Source organism: Desmodus rotundus, chromosome 4 (genome assembly GCF_022682495.2).
Source record: "Desmodus rotundus isolate HL8 chromosome 4, HLdesRot8A.1, whole genome shotgun sequence".
Lineage (NCBI taxonomy): Eukaryota > Metazoa > Chordata > Mammalia > Chiroptera > Phyllostomidae > Desmodus > Desmodus rotundus.
Genome location: NC_071390.1, coordinates 117,708,919 through 117,733,191, shown reverse-complemented (window position 1 = coordinate 117,733,191; position 24,273 = coordinate 117,708,919). Strand labels below are relative to the sequence as shown.

The window sequence follows — 24,273 nt, the reverse complement described above, 5'->3', positions numbered from 1 at the left end:
TTCAGGTACAGTCGTCTCCATTTCCCCCCCCACCCCAGCCATCCCACCTCCCACCCTCAATCCTACCCCCCTTGGCTTGGTCCCTGTGTCCTTTATATGCGTTCCTTGATGATCCGCCCTTTTTTGATAAGCATCTTTATTGGCGCTCTTCCCTTCCTGCTCACTCCCTACCCCCCCTCAACTGGTGTGTCCTGACCTGGCCTCTCAGACACACAAACTACTTGCATGGGATCTTTGTCTAACAGTTGGCTGCTGGGGAACCCAGTAAACCATGAAATCAATTTAGTGGACTTTGACCAGCAAATGAATAAAATTGAAATAGAATAGAATAGAATAGGAAATACCAGAGTACACTGTGCACGTGTTTCAACTTGGGACTGTAAACTGTATCTCTTACTGTAGGACAAAGGCAAAAATATTCAGGAAAATTCTGCCCTAAAGACTTTTCATTGTTTTTAAACAATTGTCATGTTAACATATGACCTTTATTTAAAAAAGTACTACTTTCCTAGAACATGTTAAGAAGAGGCTAAAAAGCAGTACCGGGTTTTCTTAATAGGAGGATGCTTGGTTTTTATTTTTTCCTTCAATAATGTGATTATTTAATTTTCAAAAAGTTTACAATAATAATCCTAGAAAGACCGTTGACAGTGACATCTACATATCATTGATGACATTGTGAGCCACACACTCCGAGTTAGCTCAAAGTCCTATAAATCCTTGGATTTAAGCTAAGAAAAAAAGAACTAAAACGTGACACAGAAGCTCACACACACTGAGGTATTTTATGTTCAATTAAAAAAAATGGAAGCAACTTAAATTCTGAGTAAGAGGAGTTTGAAGGACCGATTTCTTGGAGAAAGAGACTTTCAAGTTGAGTTTGTAGAGTTCTTTACCGAAACATCGAGGAGGAATTGTCAGGCGTTTACATCAAAAACCTCACAAAACTGCTAGTGAAAACTGGGGGTGCTTTAGGTCTTCAGTGGCACCCACAGCTCAGTTTTCTGGAGAGGTATGATGGAGATCCAACACGGTTTAGTACGAGCGTAAAACAATGGCACAGCTCTCACATGGATGGATTCCAGTACTCCCACTGAAAACTTTATTTGGCATAAGAAAGCAGAGGGGGAGGAAGCAGTCATGAGGTCCCAAAAAGAGTAGTGGTTGGCAACGATCGTACCTTTTGGCCTGGCACCCAAGGCCACATGGGGCCTGTGGCCCACGGGGATTCAAAATCCCCAGGTGGGGTTGTAAAACGAACCACAGGGTCATGAGTACCCAGGTTTCTCGGGCCCACGGAGAAGTTAATACATTAAACACTAAGTCAGTTCAAAGTCATTGTTATTAAGTACAAATATCTGCACTGGGAAATCGAGGGTCCAGATGGTGGGAGGCGATCTACAAAGGGCTGGGGCGCAGCCCGCGAGGCAAAGGGCAGGAGGCTGAGCCGGAGCCGGCGGGGTGCGCTCTGAGGCCCAAGCCCGGCGCAGCAGGCCAGAGCCCGGGCGCCCTGGGCCCGCGCGGATGCCCCACCCTTCCCCGCCAGCAGGAGCGCGCTCGAGCCGCGGTCCCGGGCGGGGGCGGCCAAGCTCTCGCCGCCCCGGGGTGTGGTTCCCGCGGCCCGGCCGGGTGGGGCGCCGCGTTTAAGGCGCGGGCCAGCAGGTCCCGGCTCACTCGCGCTCCCTCTGCCGCCGCCACCGCGCCCCACCATGGAGCGGTCGCCGCTAAGCTCCCTGCTCTTCGGCGCCGCCGGGCTGCTGCTCTTGCTCCTACCCCTCCCCTCTTCCTCCTCTTCCGACGTCTGCGGTCCCTGCGAGCCGGCCTCCTGCCCTCCCCTGCCCCCGCGGGGCTGTCGGCTGGGCGAGACCCGGGACGCGTGCGGCTGCTGCCCGATGTGCGCCCGCGGCGAGGGCGAGCCGTGCGGGGGCAGCGGCGCCGGCAGGGGGTACTGCGCGCCGGGCATGGAGTGCGTGAAGAGCCGCAAGAGGAGGAAGGGTAAAGCCGGGGCAGCAGCGGGCGGCGCTGTGGTGAGCGGCGTGTGCTTGTGCAAAAACCGCTACCCGGTGTGCGGCAGCGACGGCAACACCTACCCCAGCGGGTGCCAGCTGCGTGCCGCCAGCCTGAGGGCCGAGAGCCGCGGGGAGAAGGCCATCACCCAGGTCAGCAAGGGCACCTGCGATCAAGGTGGGCACCAGCGCTTTCTTCTCCGACCCCGCCCCCCTAAGTCCTCAAGGCTGGACAGCCGGGCGCCCCCTGGCGGGCCAGGCCCGACCAGGCGACCGTGGCCGGTGAGCCCCACGCCGGTTCCCGCGACTCCTCAGTCGGGCATCCGAGGGAACGCTTCCGAGGGGAGGAGCTGGCAGCCGGGGGATAGAGATGGGTGACGCCTCCCTTCTCTCCCTTTCTCTCCCTCTTTTGTGTGTGTGTGTATGTGGTTCTAAGAGTTTGCTGCGTGCAGCAAGAAAATGAGAACTTGAAGGGCCGGTGTATGTACGTGTAGAAAAGATTTTGAGATATCTCAGACTACCGTATCCCAAAAGCTCACCTAAGTGATGCTAACAGCTGGCAAGTCAATTGCAAAAGTGGCTCCCATATTTGTGGGATACCAGAGAAATCGTGTTGTCATCATTTGTTCTTGCCTGGGGAGTACAGATAAACGTGAAGTCAAGAAATAGGGAAAAGAAGTTTGACCATGAAATGCGAAGTAAGGACTTTCCGAGAGTTGTTTGCCCCACCTTTAATTGGCTAGATTGTTAGAATTAAAATCAAGATGTCATGGTTTCTTAATATATAGAAAACTACTTCACTTATGGGAAATTACAGATTCTTAAACACTAAACTAGCTAATTATTTTGTGAGCAAAAAATATATACAGACTTTGACGAATGTCTTTATGATGTAGTTTACGTTATGAACCTCATGGACATTTTGTTTTTCTTTCTTGTTCCTTTTTTGTATAGTTTGTCCCCAGGATGCACTGTTCAGCAGGAATGGCTTTGAGGTTATTGTGTAACGGTTTATTCCAGACAAGTCCAATCTTGCCATAAATCAAAGTGGAAAATAAGTAGAGTCCTGACTTGGGGGAGAAAACAGATTTTAACTCTAATGCCTGAAATAACATTTTCCATAGGCAGGAGTTTCAAGGGAAGGTTAGAAATCCAGCCTTGGCAGTCCATCCCCTGGTCCCAGCCAAAGTAGAAAGGGGAGCGAGACAGTTCTGAAATGACAGGCGCAGTTGCTTCTTTAACAGCACAGATTGTCACCAAACTTTCCAAATAATTCATTTTTACAGCTTTTCCCAGAAGTCCCTATGCTAACGGTCATATATTATTAATTCCAGAGTTCACTACTGAAAGCCTTAAATCATATAACTTACCTGGTAGCTATATTATTATCACTTGAAACTTAGAAAGTCACAGCCCAAAGTAATGCGCATACTTTTCCAACAGAAACAGTCATTTGTTCCTTTGGATCTAATTTATCAGTCACATCATGAGAGAGAAATGTGCATAGCTGAAGAGTTCATTTCAAGTCCTGAGATTTTCTTAAATGTCCAAAGGGGCATTTTTCTCCATAGTCTCTCCAGATCATAGTCTTTCCAGTAGCCAAGACTGATAGTCATAGGAACTGTGGCATGTCTCAGAGGTAATGCAGTTAGGTTCCAGACCTCTGAATCAGAGTCGTAATCACTGTGTTAGGTGGAGGGCCTTGCCGTCAATCTGTTTTTTAAGCACTGACACTTATGAAATGCAATAAGGAGAAGGGTGATAAAATGAAGAATACCTGTGGTTGTGTGACACATGACCATGTACACCCAGCTTCTCAGCCTCTTTCCGGGCTGCAAACCCCATGAGGGTATCGACCTGGTTTTTCTTTATGTTTGGGAAAACGTTAAGAGAAATAGCATCTGAAACTGGAAACCTAGACATAAATTAGCCATTTCTTCCCAACCTAAATTTAGAGATGAAGTCTAGTGCCTAGGACCATTTATAGGAGAATTCCAGAGAGCACAAAAAAAGACTGTGAGGTCCACCAGAGTGCTTTCCACAGCAGATACAATTAGGGCAAAAAAAACAGATTTTCTGATGTATTGCTCTGATTCCTGAATGTGTTTTGATAATTATAGAAGCAAACCCATAGTGTCATTTACTTCTGTACCATTTACTTTTGAGGCTTTGCAAAGAGTAAGAAATTCATTTTCTAGGTTCCTACGGTCATTTCTACCCTCAGAAGGAACATGAGTTATGTTTGCTCATATATTGAGAGGGAGGGGACATTGTAGGACTCAGCCACAATGGCGTGGTCCAATCTATGTTCTTTTGTATTGGTCTCATGTACCCACACTTACTGAGCATCCAAAGTGCATCAGCTCTATGCTAGGTGCTATAGAGCAAGGGATGCACAAACACAACTGGTGTTGCTGATTAAGAAAGTATCCATACAAGTTGCAAACTCAACTCCCTGCATGCTTTTACTGGAGACCCGGAGACACTCCCGAATCTTCCCCTTATTTTCTAAGAGCACTTAGCGACCTTCAGGAGACAGAGCTGGGACTGTTTCATTTCTGTACCTCTGTGATAAGAGGCAAAGCCATCTTCTTGAAAATCTGTTTGAAAGGTAATGAGCTAATAATCTCACATCTTAGAACTGTCATCATGAATTTGCTGCCACTAAGTCTTATTGAGGTCCCTGAAGGCATGAGTAACTAGAAGAGGAGATTTGACAATTCTGTTTAATAAAAAGTAATACAGAGAAGCGGCGATGTATAATAAAATCTCGCAGTTGGAAGAGAACATGGTGCTCCCTTATTCCAGTTCTTGGTGACACCTCTTGTTCATGGCCTTTTAAATCTGGGCACTTCGGTAATCCCAGTCCAGCCACCTTCGTCCCTTTGGGTCCCATATTCTCTTTTTCCCCCTCAGAATTAATTTTAACTTGTGGAATCAGAATTCATTCTTAAGAGTCTCCCTTGCTCGTACCTTTAGGACCAAGTTCAGACAACCTAGCAGGGCATACGAGGCTCTTCACAATAACTCTTCTGTTATTTTTACCTCTTCTCTGCAGCTCCCTTATAGACCAGCCACAGTGTTTGCTGTTTGCAGTCACACCACGCTCTCACCCTCACTTACCCTTCCATGCTCCGAACTCTTAGCTTTCCAGGATCAGTAGGTGTCACTTTCTCTGTGTAGCTCCTTGACTCTCCCACCCCCACAGCTCCCCAGTGATGTCCCTTCCAGCCATTTTTTCAATAATGTTTATTGCACACCTACTGTGCATATAAAAGCAAGAGGTATTCTAGAAGAATAGTTCAGATATTGAGCTCTAGAACCAGACTCGCAGAAAGTGAATCTTTGTCATTTACTTAGCCTTGAGCAAATTTCTTGACCTCTCTGGGCCTGGGGTTTCTCGCCTGTAACATAAGGACTGTAATCATGCCTGTCTCATAGAGTTGTTGTGAAGGGTATTCATAGAAAGCCCTCAAAGAACATGCATTGTTGTCATCATTCAACCTTCAAGTAAACTCCATGAGGGAAGGGAATTTTTGCTCCCTGATCCATCCCCAAGGGCCTAGATCAGTGCCTGGTACTAGTAGATGCTTTAAATATGTGTTAGTGAATGAATATATGAATTTTCCAAGTACTGTTCTAGTCTCAGCCTTGAATAAGATAGACAAGATGTATCCCTGTCTTATGGCATTTACTGTAAGCTTTACACAGAAATAACTGAACAAATAGTTTCACACAGTCCTATGTGCTGTGAAGAATGTATGGGAAATGGGACAGAGCCTAGAGATGGATGAGCAGTATTAAACGGGGTGGGCCAAGCCATGTGGAGGGCCCATGTGAGGACTTCAGTAAAGGGAGCAGAGCTTCTGAGGGGAAGACAAGCTCTGCTGGTTAGTATAGTACCTCCCCACAGCCTCCAAAGGACTCTTTGAATATCTGTCTTTCCCCTGGACTGGGAGCATCCTAAAAGAGGGGCTCCATCTTGTAATTCTTTATAAACACAGTGGCTGGCTAATAGTTGGACGCTTCATAAATATTTGTTGATTAAACTAAGGACTCTCTTAAGAAAGTGCCTTCCTGTTTGGAAATGCAGGCAATGGACTCTCCTGCCTGTCTGCTCTCTCTTCTCCTTGTAGCTTCTGCCTTCTTAAAGTCCAGGCCAGAGAATACATTTAACATCTACTCACCTTCCCATCCTCTGCTATCCTGAATTCTAACATTAGGTGGTCACTCTCCCCACTCCTGCCCTCCCTGGCAAATCTCAATAGTTCCGCATCCCATTGCTGGTTAGAATTAGGTTCAGAGCAACAGAAACTGTTGAAACTGTTCTGTAAATGGAAAAAGCTTCAGTGAATGTTTTTATTTGTAGAAACTCATTTTGATGGATTTTAAACATTTGTTCTTTAAGAAGCTCATTTCATGCTCATTTTTATGTTGATAACATATTACTTAAATGCCCATGTTCTATTACTGTTTTTCAATGAATTTATGAACTTGTGATATTGTGATTTATAATACAAAATGGATATATTTGATCTTCATCCCATATAGCTCCTCGAACCTTTGGATTTGTCCAAGTGTTAAATCAACAAGGTGACTTTCAGAGAGCCCCTGAGTCAGCTAAGGATGGCCACCAATTGCCAGTGCAGCAACCATGTGGTTAGTGGGTTGGAACTTTGAGTCCCACCCCTCCAACCTCCTGGGAGGAAGAGGGGCTGGAGTCTGAGTTCAGTCACCAGTGACTGAATGATTCAGTGATTTGATCCATCGCGCCTATGTAATGAAGCCTCCCTAAAAGCCCGAAAGGATGGGTCTGGAGAACTTCTGGGTGGTAGAGGTGCCAGAAGAGCGGTTCACACAGCGAACATGGAGGCACCGTGTCCTTTCTTCACACCCTGCCCTGTGCATCCCTCCCATCTGGCTGTTCCTGAGTTATAGCCTTTTATAATAAACTGGTAATCTAGTAAGTACATAAAATGCTTTTGACTCCTGTGAGTCACTCTAGCAAACTAATCAAACCAGGGAAGGGGTTGTTGGAACCTCCAATCTATAACCAGTCAGTCAGAAGCACAGATGACAACCTAGACTTGTGATTGACACATGTAGGGGGGGCAGTCTGTTTGGACTGAGCCCTTAACTTGTGTGATCCGATACTGTCCCAGGTAGGCAGTGTCAGAACTAGTTGAATTGGAGGACACCCAGGTGGTGTTGGAGAATTGTTTGCTGATGTAAACGAAGACACACATGCAACTGGGTCAGAATGGTAGCAGTCATTGAAAGTTGAAACAGAGTGTTCCAAAATTAAATGAAATTGTTAATGGTCTGGCTTACCTAGTGGCAAAGGGTCGGGGAGGCGGGCAATGCAAGTCAGTGCAGTACTTTGTTAAACTGCCACTGTCAAACCACAAAGATGGACAGGGAGCCCGTTCAATTCAGATTCATGAAGAGCTAGGAATGACTTCCTAGAAGAGTCATATCCTGACTGAGACAGGGATGAGAAGGAATTGGCTGGAAAAGAGCTAGCATGAAGCTTGTAGGGAGTTAGAAGGAAGTGAGAGGAGCCTTACAAGCAGAAGGAACAGCACGTGGTTCCATGGGGCTGCCTGACAGAGAGGGAGAGCCAAGGGGGCAGCCAGACACTTAACAGCTTAGTGATCCAGGGCCTCGTGGGCCTCCTAGGAGTTCAGACACTCTCACAAGAGGATGGGCCACTGAATGATGTGATTTGATTTGTGCTTTTAAAAATCTCTGTTGTTGTCCCTTAGGAGGATGGCTTGGAAGGGACAAGACTGTGTTCAGGGACTCCCATTAGGAAGCTGTTACAACAATCCCAGCACGAGATGACTAACTGCTTCCTCACAGGACATTCGGTTTCTCTCTCAGACCTTAGAAGCACTGTTGAATCCACGGTCCTGACCTGCCACAGCAAGCTGCTCGTTACTTGGAAGTGAAAAGTCTGTACTGTGCTTTTTTCTTAACTAAATGTCTCCCCACAAAGCACCCTGATATCGCTTTTTCATGAGCCAGCCCTGTGCCCAAATTACAGCCACTTGCTTATTTCATTTCAGGAAGCTTTCCCCCCTATAATCTCCATTCCTCTCTCTCCCCATTTTCAGATCAGAAGCAGAAAAAGTCACATTCCGAGGAGTCTACCCAGGCTCCACAGAAATGCTTAAAACTTTTTCCAGTCTCAGTTGCCCTTCTTGAGTACAGAAACTTCTAGAAAACTGAGTGAATCAGTGGTTCTTTCTTATCACTTTACCCAGTTTTAATCACTACATCTTAGGAAAGATTTGAGAACCTGAAGAAGCTTTAGAAAAGAAAGCAGGCAGCCTTGCTCTCCAGTCCTGCTTATCGGGCACTGATACCATTAGCAGCTATGTGAACTTCCAGAGCTTTTCCTGTTCACACGTGAACGTATCTTTGTGTGTACATGTAACATATATAGCAAAGGTATAATATATTTATGTATGGCCACACATTTATTCACAATTACCTTGGTTTTTTACTGTACACCCTACACATGCATTTTTATGAATTTATAATAGTATTTCTGATTGATAGTTTACTATCAGTAGAATTGATGGAATAAAGGTTATTCACATTTTAAATGCTACAGGCCAGTTGCCTGCCTAACAGGTTTATACTCCCTCCAACTGTATACATGAGTATCCGTTTTCCCACACCCTCTCCAGCATGGCTATTATCCATCTCTTTAATTCTCACCAAGCTGAGAAGCAGTATCTCCATGTTCAGTGTGCACCTTCCTGGACTCTAGTGAGGGTGAACATCTTGTATGTCTTCTGGGAATTGCCTATGTATGCCTTGCCCTTTTCTTCTCTGTGTTATTTTGTATTTTTCATATTTATTTGTAGAAGATTTTGAATTTTTAAAGGTATTAACATTGTTAAATATTTGTTATTTTTTCTCCGAAAAAAAAAAAAGAAAATAGGCAGCCTTGAAGAAGAGTCTTAGAGGACTTAAGATTCTTTTCGAGGAAAGTAATCCAAAGAACAAATCAATGTTTCTTCGTGGTTTGGAAATTAGTTATTAAATGGAAAGTGCCTGACCTACTTTTCTGTAATTCTTCAAGAGATGGAATTAAAAGGCTGGAATTAAATAACCCCTCTATGAACAACAATAAAATAATTTAAAATTTTTTAAAAAAATAAATAGCCCCTCTCAACCAATGGTCATTGGCACCAATTCAATGTCAAAAGGACTCCCCAGTTTGGGGTTTGGTAAAGAAGGAAACTTTATTCATTGAAAACAGCTCGATTGTGATACAGCACAGCTGTGGGACAGCTCAATAGTGTTATAACTCAATTATGAAGCAGCAAGGCTCTAAAGAGGCCCTGGAGAGAGGCCCCTCTTTAGCTAGGCACCTCTGGTCTGCTCCACCTGCTGCAGTCCACCCCAATCTGTGTCTGTCTGCATCACTCTGCTCCTTTGCTCCTGCAAGATGTGTTTGGTTTTGAGGTCCAGCTGGGGAAATGCACTCCTCAGTCTTGGGTGGAAAGAGAAAGAAAGTGGGCTTGGTGGAGTTGGCTTATATAGACAGAAGTCCCACCCCTGGTCCCTGATTGGTCCATCTTCATGCAAATAAGAACTCCAAATCTTCCCAGTTTGATTAGTCCAAAAGGCACTGTCCTGATTGGTCAGAATGGAGCTGCTGTGATTGGTTGGTAAAGATGCTGATGCATATATAGCTGTGCAGCTCCAATTGGATGGGAAAAGTCTCACCCCTATTGGTTGAAATAGGATTCCAGGAACTCTTTATAAGGGCTGGCTCAGGTGGCGGAATATAGGGCAGGTAGGCAGTTCAGGGCTAAGGTGGGTATCTTAGTACAGGGTTCTTCTCCCTGAAGTGCAGTTGGCGTGACAGACCCCTGTATAGAAATGTCTGCTAGGCAGTTTTTCAAATTTGAGCCCAGTTAAGCCACTGAGAGCCCTTCTTAATAGGTATTTTCTTTCTCAGGGTCCACACCAGAAAGCATAGTTCGATTACACACCGGGAAGAATTTGCAGGTTAAAAACCGTTGAATATTGTTACATGCTCATGCAGGAGTGCAGAGAATTCTGTTCTCCAGATTCTCTGTGGGAGAGCTGGGAGGTAACCTAAGTGAGGAGGGGAAGCTGGGAGAGGATGTTATCACTGTTAAGATCTTTTATACTCCAGATATGACACGGAATGATTAAGCTGAGCAGGCATTTATCATCATCTTTAAATATGATTTCCATCATGTCCCTAGAGCCAGCCCTCGGGGTTTACCGAAGACTTGCCTTCTAGAAGAAACTGCCTTATAAGTATCTCTTGGATATTTTAGTGACAGAACTCCCTTGGGTAGAGTCCAAGGCCAGCTGGCCTTCCCTTATTCTAAATTCCTCCCCCACAGTGGATAAGATTATGGTGCTTCCGTTAACCTCAAGATACTCCCCAAACAATCTGACCTCATCTGTGTTTTTAATTGCAAGATAAATAACATCTTATTCTTAGCAACTATTGAAAGGAGGCCCTGAATTAGTGTCAGAAGAACTTTTAGGCCAGAGAATATGTGAGTATAACTTTTTTTGGAATTTAAATCCAGGAGTGGCAGCTTTTGACAGCTTTGAAATGGAAGGAGACTTAAAAGTATATAAATTAATGAGTCTGCTTGTTTCAGGCAATTTTAAAGATTTCCCAGTGAATCCTTTTTGCGAGGGCATAGAAAGGTGTGAAGGACTAGAAATGTCAAAGGAAAACTTTCCCAAGGAAAACTTTTCAGACCAGGTAAAACAGACCTAGTAACCCCGTGTTGACAAAGCCCCATTCATTCGGTGTGAAGTTTCTTACTTGCACTAAGAGTGTTGACAAGGCTAAGCACAAGCCGACATGTTCAAAGCAGAGTTTACCACTATGAGAAAGCAACCCCCCAAACCTTAAGGAAAATATATAAGTGCAAGTAGTTTTAGTTTACCTCCTTCACAGGATTATTGCAAAGGTCACATTATAGAACAGATATGAAATCACAGTATAAATGGTGCAGTGCCAAATACATATGAAGTATTATTGACTGCCTGTTAATTCCTTTGGGCAAGAATTCCATGTAGTGCCCTGTAGGTGGTGATAATGATCACTGAGGTTTGTGGTACTTCGCAGGTTACTGGGGGCTTCTGTGGATGTTTCCTCATTTGTTCAACAATTTTGGAAAGTAAGGGAAATTACTGTCCCAGTTTCCAAATAAGGAAACTGAAAGTCAGCTATCACATAACCAAGTAAATAGTAATTCTGGCATGTAAATCTAGATGTCCTGCTACAGCTTTGCTGTTCGAAGTATGGCCTAGAGACCAGCACTGGCTCTCTGTACTGTCTTTCTCTTCTGTAAACCTAACACAGTTTCAAAATAAACAGTTTAAAACTGAAGCAGCTCTGGCCAAGTAGCTCAGTTGGTTAGAGCATCATCCAGATACGTCATCTATCCAACGTTGCAGGTTCAATCCCCAGTCAGGGCACATACAAGAAGCAACAAGCGAATGCATAAATAAGTGGAACAATAAATTGATGGTTTCTCTCTCTCCTTTCTCTCTTTCCAAAATCAACCAATCAATAAAAAAATTAAGTCATTCACAGGAGTCAAACTCTTGGGTGTGAAAAGTTTTAGGAAGACCTTAATGAATTTATATTGCTTATATTTTCTTTTTGATGAATTGATAAGGGGGATACATGATGCATTCCTGTCTGAGTAGCTTTAAAAGTGCTCTTTAAATTAGCATAAAGTAGAAATTCTATATGATAACAAAGCTTATGTCATATTTAGGTTGTTTTTTCGTGGTAATGTGGTACACCCTGTAATAAATGTCATATCACATTCTGGGAAAGACGGAATTTCTTAAATGAAGGAATGTCTCTGAGGGGACAGATTTTGCATAGATTCCCGAGCCCAATCTAGCATCAGTCCCTCCAAGGGCCCGACTGGAAATCTGAGGGCCAGTCTCCTCATCCGCAACCAACAGGCTCCTAAATGGCCAGTGGGTAGGGGGCAGCAGGCCCGAATATTTTCCCAGGCAGGCCTTCTTGGGACATAACGTTTGTGTGTGGTGTTTGATCATTTGCCAGGCCTTTCTGGTAATTCTGAGTAGAGTAAAGGAGGAGAAAAATCACTCAGAACCGGCAACATGCTCAAGTGTTCATTTCCACCTGAGGTTTTAGTGCTGCGTGCTGACTGAGCCCTGTCTGAAGTACCATTCTGCCATCAATTTTCCCAGCCAAGATAATAATGTTTACCCCACATCTAAGCTGTGGTTCACTGGAGGGCTACTAGCTCCAGGGAATTTGCATTTTTAGGGACTGAAGCATATTTTTCGTCAGGCGACATCTTCCAGAAGAAGGAAAATCCATGTAGGGGTTTGAGAACTCGTGCATAATCCATTTTGACTTTCTGAGGGGAGGGGGGGGACAGCATTTTAATATTCTCACAAGCAGAAATGCAGCTGACTTCAATCACCCTGTCCTTCCATGTTGTTTTTCTTGAAGCACAGTCTCCAGCTTTTTTTGGAGACTTGTCTTTTCCCCTGAGTGAGTGGGCCAGTGGTCAAGTGGTTGCATCGGGAAAGCTTTAGATCTAACATCTGTTCTGCTCTCCTCTGGCCTGACCCCAAGCAAGGGAGAAAATTTTATCAAGAAATAGATCTCCTGGAACATTCAGAAGGCTTTGAAAGAGACCACACAGAAATGAGGCTTTAGGAATTTGTCAGGGGGAGCCTGAGCCTGCAGGCCGCAAAGCCTGCCCCTCCTCCCTGTGAGCTTTCAGAGCTTTCAGGAACAGAAATCCAAAAATGAATTTCAATAGCAGCTGCAGCAATTACATTACAATCCGCGCCCCGCACCCCCAACCTCAGGAAGCCACAGAACGTGTGATAGAAAATGAAATGCTTAGGCAACAGTGCCGCTCTGAGTTAGCGAAGGCTGGTTGAGGGGATCCATGTGGTGAGGCTGCTTATTAGAGACGCTCAGCCCAGCTGGAGTGGGCAGGCCGGGGCAGAGATCAAGATGCTACTGAGTTTTGACAGGCCAGGACTGTGGAGCCCGAGGCTGCTCTCCACTCAGGTGTGTCTCAGATGAGAGCTGCAGGGCAGGAGGGAGAAACTGATCCAGCGAGGCTCTGTCTGCATCACGGAGCCTTTGGTTCACTAAAAGATAACTGTCAGGGCAGGAGCAGGCTGTCCAGGACCAGTCATGAGGTGGAAAAGCTAGCAGCCCCCTACCTCATTTCTGTCTCATCTGAGCCCTCTTGCTTTTCATCAGCTCTGCCTGGCCTCTCATGGCATGCTGCCCCTTTTTCCTGTCTCACTGAGCACAAATGTGATTTTCTTTGCCCACCCCCAACCCTTTCTCAGTTACAGGGTTTGGCCAGCAACTTGATAAATTGAGCTCTTCTCAATCTGCTCCCCCCCGCCATTTCATCCCTGGACTCATGAGCCACCTCTGGCATTCCCCCAAAACTTGGCATGCCACCTCTAAGGGGTAGTCAACACAGTCCATGTCACCCAGGAAATGGTTGTCCCTTCTTTTCTTGATGCTACTTTGGGATGTACTTTTTACAGATGTCTTAGTATCCTAATCTATTCCATGCATCAGCCCAAAACCTTATGGCCCCTCTCCCAGTCCAGGGGGTCAGGGAGACAGCCACAACCCCAAGGCATGAAAAACGTTGTATCTAGCACATAGTAAAGTCTCAGCGAATGCTTTCTCACTTCCATTTTTATTGTCATTAGCATTATAAACCTTGGTATGAGTTCATTATAAGAGCCTTGATTGTGATATGTTGATGTCTTACTTTGACCAATCCAAACATAATACTGCCTTATGTATCTGCAAGTTAGACCTGAAGCCTGTTTTGCAAACAAAATGGCAGGATAATGTTCTTATAACAAATCCCTAGAAGCTTCCATCTAGCTCTTGTTCTTGCTCCTCGGGGATTCCAGGACAAGGAGTCCTGTTCTATCTTAAAGAGACCTCAGGGCCCAGACGCAGTCACATGGGAAGCACCCTAGGTGCTGGTCAGAGGGTTGGCTTTGCTTTACAGCATGGAATATTTCCATGTTCAAGTTCAGAGTCACACACACGATTTTCTAATGACACCTTTTAGTTATATAGGACATTGTGGATTCAAAGGACACTTAAATTCAGTAATTATTGGTCCCTTTCTGCCCCACATGTATAAGAAATATATTTTGTTGGTTGGTTCATTTTTTTTTAAGTTGGAGATATTGGCTTCAAAGACGAATGTGAACCAAAATCACAGAGTTTGGTAGAGAAGTGATATGATTAATGTCATTTGGGCACATATTAGATATTATCCTTGACTTTTAGAGCTTTAGGCCAGAGAATATGTGAGTATAACCTTTGCAAATAAATTGGTGCAAATAATAAAACCCTACTCACAATTTATGTCTCTCTTCTTTGGCTTTCACATGTATCCTCAGCTTAGCAGGCACTCGTTTAAAAAACCAAAACATTTAACTATAAATGGACATGTTTAGACTCAGGAATGTACGCACTAAGGTTGGTTCTCGGCATCTATCAGAGAAGTGATAATATCCACCCCAACCCCAGCATAAGGTGGAGAGAAGAAGTAATGAAGCTGTGCAGAGGAGATTTAAGAATCTGGATAACTTTTCAGGTTCACCAGGATCAGTAATTGTGAGTGAAATTGACAGAATATTGGGACTACCAACTCTCTATGCACAGGGTACTCTATCACCTCCTACAGCAGAGGTTCTTGACCTTGGCTGGACATCAGAACTACCTGGGGAGTTTTACAAAGTTTCAATGCCTGAGTTCAATTCCAAGATTCTGACTTCACTACTTTGCTTGTGACCTGGACAGCAGGACTTTTAAAATCTTCCCAGATGATATAATGTCCAAGTTTAGGACATTTTTCTAAAAAGACTTCAAGTGACTTTGAAGATGCATCTTTTCCTTGGGATAATTATCATAATGATGGGCCAATTTTTGCTTAGTTTATCCAACATTTAGTGTTTTACAGCAAGATGACATTTCAGAATGTCTCTAATACACCATAGGAAGTAGAAACCCTGGAAAACATGATCACTTGGTACAGTGCAGGGAGCATAGTGGTTTGGCTGCTTCTTGTACTCTTGGCTACTTTACTGCCATTATCTGAATCAGATATAATATTTCTACATCCATCAGTATTATTGGTATTAATAGAAGTTTGAGTACCACAGTACTTTAAGAAAAGTATTCACCTAAAGCCACAAGAGTCTAATCTTTCAGTTATACTACTCGAATGTAAGTTCCATGAGCTTAGTGCTTTTATCTGTTTTGTTAATTGTTGAATACCCAGAGTCTAAAGAGTCCTTGGGATATAGTAGGCACTCAATACATACTTGTTGAATAAGTGAACAAATAAGAGTGGATTACAGGGTCTTCACCAAGACTCACCACAGCTCCCTGCTTCAACAGGGCTTGAACAGAACCTGGCACTTGATCCCCATCCCAGCCCTCCACCCATATCCATCCTTCCCCCACCTCCTCACAGTGCCCTTGGATGGCCCTAAGGCCTCCGCTACTGCTCCAGCGCCACGAAGCCACCACTCCTCAGCTGCCCATCATGACCACCACGTCCACCTCACAGGTGTGCCAGAACTACCACCAGGACTCAGAAGCCACCATCAACCTGGAGCTCTATGCTTCCTCCATCTACCTACCTACCTGTCCATGTCTTACTACTTTGACCGCAATGATGTGGCTTTGAAGAATTTTGCCTAGTATTTTCCTCACCCATCTCATGAAGAGAGAGAACATGCTGAGAAACTGATGAAGCTGCAGAACCAATGAGATGGCCAAATCCTCTTTCTGGATATCAAGAAACCAGACCGTGATGACTGGGAGAATGGGCTGAATGTAATGGAGTGTGCATTACACTTGGAAACAAGTGTGAATGAATCATGCACTACTGGACTTGCACAAACTGGCCACTGAAAAACATGATCCTCATTGGTGTGACTTCATTGAGACCTGCTACCTGGATGAGGAGATGAAATCCATCAAAGAATTGGGTGACCACGTAACCAACTTGTGCAGGTTGGGGGCCCCTGGATCTGGTGTGGCAGACCATCTCTTTGACAAACACACTCTGGGAGACGGTGGAGAGAGCTAAGCCTTAGGCGGGCTTCCCACAGCCACAGGGGACTTCCCTGGTCACCAAAGCAGTGTGTGCATGTTGGAGTTACCTTTATCTTTCCTATAACTTGTACCAAATCATCCATGTATGTACCTTTCATTTGTACCATCCCCTCAAATAAAGTAATCTGGCAACCCCTGCCAAAAAGAGTGGAGCTCAGTATGCCCCATTGGAAAGGGGAACCTGGTAGAAGCCTCCTCTCTCTCTGTCACCCAGCCTGGGATCTGCAATAAGGAGAGGTGGCTCTGTCCGGCTTATAGGTCCCCCAACCTAGAGGAGAATCAAAGCCAACGGCCTCTGAGTAATGCCCGAACAAAGATTATCTAGTACACAAATTTTCTCTAGGACACTAAATAGCCTTTTTTTCCCCCCCCAGGAACACTAGACAGCACTTCCATACTACACTTGGGGACAATTTTAAACAGCAAGATCACCAACAGAAAGCACATAAATGCAAAAAATATGTGGCATTAAGTAGACTGTGAAAGGGACACTGGTTTATAGTATGAAAGCTGAAACAACAAGGCAGAGTGTTGTCTTGTCCCTCAGCTAGGACCTCAATTTTTTTGCCACTCTGCATGTCCAGGAATGGTTTTATTTAGGGATAACAAATAAATTTTAGCAAGTAGGTGGATTCACAAATATGGCATCTGTGAATAATGAGGATCAATGTGTTGGAAATAGTCAGATCAGTGACAAGCATTAGGGAACTACCAGGATTTCTGAGGATGGGGAGCACACACGAGATATGCTTCCTTTGAATGCCCCAAGCATTCGGCATAGTTCTGGGCACAGAGAGGGTGCTTAGTGGATCATTTTTGGACTATTGATCCCACATGATAAACACGTACTATTCCTGTGTACACTGTCTCCATGACAAGCCTCTGTTTTTGCCTTGTACCCACCTGCTAGCAGGATGCCCAATCCACAGGTGTTAGTGAGAAGTGGAGATTTTTCTAAGTTTCCACAGGGGCAACAGTAAAGTCCCTCCCATTTCTCCAGTCTTCCCACCAGCTGGAGTCTCCTGCATGGCCCTTCCCTCACACAGAGCCAGCCTGTCCTTCACTCCACCCGCAAACAGGCCTCTCATCCCACTCCAGGTTTATGCTTATAAATTACTCTCTGTCCAGTCTCCTCCAAGCTCACCTATCATGTAGCTCAAGAAACAAAGGTTACTTGGATTCTCACTGTCACTAGAAATAGAAAATTGTGATTCCTTGTCACTCATGTCCAGTGCTGGCTTTTTGTAAACGCTGTGCTCGGTGCCATGAGGAAAGTTTCAGTGACGAGACATAATGCCCCTTCTCTAAGGAGCCACAAACCTGTGGTCCATCTGGTGGGTTCTGAAGTGTGGGAAGGCAGAAGAGGCAATTAGACTAAAATAAAAGAGCCCAGTGTAAGTCGAGTCAACAGAAATGCAGACAAGCAAAGAATGTGCACACATATGTACACCCCTCAACTATTTTTAATCATTGCAAGCATGTATTTTCTATGCTGTTTCTACCGGAAGGGGAAAATGAACAAAGGTACGTTCACATTTGTGGCCTATGAATACACTATAATTTAATTATAGAATGTATGAGCTTATAAATAATGTAACTATGACTAGATGTACAGTATATAAATTAATGAATTAGTTATTAGTTTGCCCAAAGTGACATTCTGGAGTGGAGATGAATGAATTTTGTTTTGTTTGCTCAGAATTGAGGATAGAATATTGATCCAAAAGAATACTAAAGGTTGTATTTATCTTGGTAAACACTAAGGAAAAAATACATAGTAAATTCACTTTCCTTTTCCTCATTCCCTGAAAATGTGCAAAATCAAAATTTTTAATTGGCACAATGACCTATTGAGACAATTAGGATACTATCTTGCCGTTAGTGGTCCATTGTCATACATTTAGCTGTTTGGACAAACCACAGTGGGTTTTAAATTCTATCCTTGTTAGTTCATTTCAGCTGCCATGCAAGTATGCGAATATGTTTAATGGGAATGTGAGCTAATGTAACCTCCCTTTCAATAAAGATTTTTTTTGTTATTGGAGAAAAACATAAACATTGAAATTTGTAGGACTCATTGAAATCAAAGACAGTCATTAATATTTTCATTGTTCCCCCTCCATGTTTTGTTTTTTATTCCAGTGTTTTGATAGATAAATAAATTGATAGTGCTATTCATATCTTTTTAGACATCTTGTTTTTACTTTATAATTATTTTCTATGTGTTTAAAATATTTTATAAATATCATTTATAATGCTGCATAATCATCTGAAGGAACCATGATTTACTACCATTTTTCTCTGTCACAAATAACCCTTAAATAGTCATCTTTGGACATAAAGACTGTATTTCTTCAGCATTATTTTTTAAGAGTAGGTCTCAAATTGGAATTACTGATGCAACAGTATGAACATATTTTTAATTTTATATGTGTAGACATTGGTGATTCCATCTTAAAAATTAGCCTCTTCTAAATAATTTAGGCACGCTTTCGCTGGAAAACACAAAGCCAGTGCAAAGCATTCTAATATGCAGTTGAAATTACTTTTTAATTATCTTCAGACTTGGATTATACTCGTGACTGTCCCTCCCCAATGGCATAGAGACCATGGAGAGTAGTATTTCACCCCAGCTCCTGTGTAGGAAATTTGTAATGACTGGCCAAAAAAAAAAAAAAAAAAAAAAGCCCCACCAATTGTCTAGTTTGCATCCCAGATCGCCAGGCATCAGGAGTAGTCCAGCTCAGCTACAACCCTTCCAGCCAGGACAAAAAGGCTGTATGCTTGCTAGCATGCTTTTCTTTGGTTAAAGCCCGCTTTGCCAACAAAATATTTCAAAATAATGGGGAAATGGAAAGAATATGCCTTTGTACATCATGGCATTGGGGCTCATAAAAAGCATGTGCATCCCTGATAGAGCAGCTTGAATACGTCTGGTAATGGCAGGCACTTACATGAGATGTGAACAGTGAAAATTATGTGAAATTTGGAGGTTTGTCTTTAGTATTTTCTCACAGCATAAAAAAATGGCCTTCACAACTCTATTTGACTACAGTCAAATACCCGTACAATTGATCCCCCAGCATCTCCACACACAACACGGAGACCATGGCTTGACCACTGGTTTCATCTCAGTGTGAGCTGTGCTGTTACTCTCCAGCTCTCAGGGAGCGCCTCTGGCCGGCTCCACTTACTAAACCAGGACAGGAATCTGCTCGCAGCACTTAACCGCATGTGTCTTTGGGTCCTTAAAGAGATCCACAAAGCCTTGTTTCTATTTCCCTCAGATCCTTTAATCGCCAGCACATTCAGCAACAATAGTTCTTTGTTAGGCAGTTGTTCCCACTAATGCATTAACTAGACAGTGCCGAGGGTATATTTATAAAGTGAAGAAGCTGCTTGTGATTTTTCTGGCAGAATTTTTCCCTTATTTGACCAGGAGATAGGAATACAGCAATGACTTAAATGAACATCGCACAGTATAGTTTATAAAAATGGTCACATACTTTCATGTGTAGATCACCTTTTTCATCCTCACAAGGATGCTGGGATGTAAGTATTAGCCCCACATTATATAATCAGCAACCAAGATGCAGTGCATCTGAATGTCCAAGCAGAGCCCTAAATAATGGGGACTGAGTGAAGCCCGAGCAGATCTGAGGTGAGCTGCCGTGAACACGGGCGTACACACACATGTGCTCACATTTAAAGCCATAGGAAGCTAAAATTGAGTTTCAGAGCCAGTTAAATAGAAGACACCTTATTCCAATTCTTTTTTTTTAAAATCCTCATCCAAGTACGTCCTTTCATTGCTTTTAGAGAGAAAGGGGGAGAGAAAAACTGATGGAGAAAAACATGAATTGGTGGCATCTTGCATGCGCCTGACTGGGGATCGAACCCACAACCTGGGTATGTGCCCTGACCAGAAATTGAACTTGCAGCCCTTCAGTCTGCAGGACGACACTCCAGCCAACTGAGCCTCACCAGCCAGGGCCTCATTCCCATTCTTGTTTTGTATTCTTTTATTGTTTCTGCTATTACAATTGTCCCAGTTTTCCCCATCTCACACCCCCTCCAGCCAACCCCCAACTCCCATAGTCAATCCCCACACCATTGACATATAAGAAGGTCCACGTCCAGGGGTCCTTCTTGTATGTTCTTGGATTTCAGTCTCCACTCCTAAATCTGTCTCCTTCATTAAATTTCCTGTATTATTAATATGCTACATTTTCACAATCTCCAGTTACTCTGATTGTAACCAGTATATGGAAATGCACATGCTTGTGCTTGTCTTGTTAAACCAAGTAGGTGTGTTTGAAGAAAAATATCCAGAGAATCTAAAGATGTTGTTTTAGTAAATTAACATAACTTAAGTTCAAGGTTGCGGTAATGGCTGTTGTCTAATATAGCATGATAAAATTATTCTCCAAGTGCCCATGATTAACTTGGTTAATTACAGATGGTCCAACTCCCAAAGCACACACACAGCCTGAGTCTGTTAGCTTTGCTCAATAAAATAACCAATGTGACATAAATTTTCTGAGTAAAATGTAAAATAAGTTAGAAAATCAGATAAGTTGCTGCTTTCATATATATCTTCTAAAAATCAAACATAAAGGTATAAAAACTTTATGAAAAAAATTAAATTTTAATCAACTTGATTAAATTGAGTTTTGGGGAGATTTCATTTTGGGTGTGTTTCATCTCTGTGAAATGAGAATGTGACCCACTGTGAAGTCCTTAAAACCAATAGGCTGTGTTGTAGAACTAGGAAGCCTAACTTTGGACACTGCCTGAGAAAGCAGGAAATAGTAAGTTTCTTATGGAAGCCTGACACGTATCTCAGATTCAGGAAATTCTTGCGCAAAGAGATGAAGAAACATGTCTCAGTAATCAGTCATGTAATTTAGTTCGTAGGTGGTTTGTATTATACTTTAGTGTGTAAATACTGTTAGGTACATCTTCACCTGATGTGAAGGTACATTCTGTACTAGTTCCTTCAGCTTAGAAGAATATGGGTGAGTTTTGGGGAAGGGGAAAAGAAAAATGATCACCCAAAGACAACAGCTATTCTGTCAGTAAGGAATGTGTTTGGCTGCAAGTAAAAGGAAACCTGGCTACAGTGGCTCACCCAACGAGAAGTAAAAGGGGTTTCCAGTCCTCCTCAACTACCTGAGGGGGATTGATTCCAGGACCCCCTTATATAAAATGGTGTAGTATTTGTATATAACTTATGCACATTCCTTCATATACTTTAAATCAACTCTAGATTATTCACAATACCTAATACAATGTAAATAGTTGTTACACTGTATTGTTTAGGGAATAACGACAATAAAAAAAAAAAGTCTGTACATGTTTAGTACAGACTCAACCATCATAAGCCTAACTACACAATACACATCAGCAACAACATTAACATTTTTTTAAAATACAGGGTCTGGCACAAATAACGCCCCTTTTTTATTACAAATCTTTTATTACAAAATCATAAGCATGTAATTCTGTAACATAATATCACACTCAAGCACACCATATGACATTTTAGGTGAAATGTTCAAATTAAAACTATAAATTATTACACCCATATTATCACCCTACCAACCACACTCAAGCAGGCATTACTTCTGCCAGACCCCTGTACTTTCGCTCTGCAGTTGATTGAATCTGCAGGTGCAGAACCTGCAGATATGGAGGGCCAGCTGTACTTGCATGCAGAACAAGGAGTCCAGGTGTAGATGCTGCTGGTGTGGGTTTAACCACCCAACAATGCTGTCAAGAGCCCAAGCCTAACAGTCAAAAGTAGGGTGCTGCACCTCCCAATATTGATTCCTAAGTCAAAGCTGTTAGAAGGAACAGGGAAAAGGGTTGTTCCAGTCATATGTCCAAAATTATCAGATGAGCAAATGTTGCTCAGAAGCTCTCCTCTCAGCAAATGTCTGCCTAATCTCACTGGCCAGAAATGGTCATTTAGCTACCTCTAGCAGCAAGACAGCCTGGGGAGGAGGGGGTGGGGGATTAGGTGGCATCAGCCTACCTACAGCGTCTACATCGCTGGGCAGCAGTTCCTGGTTTTAGTTACACTTCAGAAACGGTTGCTGAAGGCAATTTTAAAGGGTGACTGGAAGTGTAGTGTCAAAGAATCCGCAGACCCCTTCAGACTAGTAATCAATCACTTTTGAAAACCAGATGATAAAATAGATCGTGGCTGGGGAAAAAAAATGAGACAAGCTTTGTAGCAAAATGGGCCATGCCCAAAATTCAGTGGGAAGAGAGAAGAAGTCCTTTCTAAAAAATGCCAAAAGTCTTCACAGAGACCATTTTGAGAGACATATTTCCTCCTTAACAGTTTCCTTTGCAGAAATGATGGGCAACACATTTGAGAGTTCCTGCCTGATTTGCTCCACTATGTGAAAAGGAATCATTTGAAATTAATTCAAACAATAGGAAAAAATGTTTTAATTGTTTGTATGCAGACATGTGCTGTAAAACTCTTAGAAAACAAGCATATTTTGATTTTCATTAATTGTATGAAGATAAGCTTCAATTCACCCTCAGGTCTTGAGTACGCTGAATTTCTAATTGTAATTTTTTGTGCTTATTTAAGTCATACATATTGCAGAGATTAATGTTTAGGACAACATGGAGTTCAAATCCCGACCCTCCCACTTAATAAATGCATGACCTTGGGCAAGTTACTTCTCTGAAATTCGGTTTTGTCATCTGTAAAGTGGGGGCCATAGTGCCCACTCCGCAGGGTTGGCAATAGGACTAACTCTAAGTGAGGCTTCCAGCATGGTGCCTGTCAGTCACATGGTAGGGACTCAGCCTGGTCACTGCCCTCATGGTAAGTCGTAGTTCTAATGCTTCTAGAACTATTATACCATGGTGTTTTACCTTTGTTCTTCCCTCTTTTTGTCTTTCTGCAACTAGAGATGTGCTGATCAGGGATGGAGGCAGAAACTGGGTGGTAGCAGTTGTTTTGGGGGTTGTATGAAGACAACGAAGCCTATATTTGCCCAGACTAGTCCAGAACCTCTTTGTTTTTAGATATTTATAATTTATACCCACCTTCTTCCAACGTGGGATATGAGGTAGTCTGTACCACCTCACTCTTCAGGTAATAACGATAGTGTAGTAAACACTAAACTTAGAAGAACAGAGTCAGAGTCCTGGCTACGCACTGACTAAATGTGCGACTGTGAGCACATCCCTTAGTCTCTCAGGCCCCTCCATTTCCTCACCTGCAAAGTGGAGCTAGCAGGACCTGTATTAAAGGCTGAGGGTAGGGTTGTGGGAATAAGCGAGGTAGTGGGTTTGAAAGCCCTTTGTAACTGTAAAGACTATATCAAGGCAAGATTTTTTCCCTTTGATTTCACCGATTATTATAACTCTCAAATATGCCCAATTAGTTAATTACATAGTGTGCATCTGTGTCAAATGTTTACTTTTTAATAGGCCACTCATGTATACCTGGGCCATGTACTTCCCTCCCCTCAAATCACTACTAGCAAGTAGTGCCCAGAGACTGCTTATGTTATAATGTGAGCCTGAACCAAGCATAATTAGTAAGGAAATGTGCCACAACAAATTCATACGTGGCAGAATATAAAGTACTTTAAAATCAGCATCCATTTGAGATAGACTGCCCTTTAGCTGGGTAATCAAGAGTTGGCAGCGTCCTCCCATCTAGAAGCTCATGTTGCATATTGACCTGGAAAGGTATTAGCCCAGGTAACGATGGCAACTTTCATGTTAACCATCAATCACTTTAATGACTACAAGAAAGCATCCTATCATCCTGCCAGAAACAGGAATTAAGAGTGACTCACTCATCAGCTGAGTATGTGCGTGTCTTCCATGTGTCAGGTGCTATACTGGAGCCACGGGCATGGTGCACAGACTAGTCTCCAGGAGCTACAGATTAACCCGGGGGCCCTGGCAACAGCAGAGACTGATAATCTCCCTGAATTCGATCCTGTTATAGAGACAGAGCCACCAGAAGGGTGGTTGCCAGGGCTGGGGAAAGAAGGAGGGGGAAGTATTTAATGAGTACAGAGTTCCACTTTTGCAGGA

General features: G+C 43.3%; 1 protein-coding gene and 1 pseudogene across 1 annotated transcript in view; both read left to right on the top strand.

The window, feature by feature from the left end:
• Positions 1 to 1,594: 1,594 nt before the first annotated feature.
• IGFBP7 (insulin like growth factor binding protein 7) overlaps positions 1,595 to 24,273 on the top strand; it is a 69,881-nt gene continuing 47,202 nt past the window's right edge. The window contains exon 1 of the mRNA XM_024578362.4: positions 1,595 to 2,184. Coding sequence (XP_024434130.2) covers positions 1,710 to 2,184 — 475 coding nt within the window. The 5' untranslated portion in view covers positions 1,595 to 1,709. The remainder of the gene's footprint in view (positions 2,185 to 24,273) is intronic.
• LOC112322195 (ferritin heavy chain pseudogene) lies at positions 15,417 to 18,128 on the top strand (annotated as a pseudogene).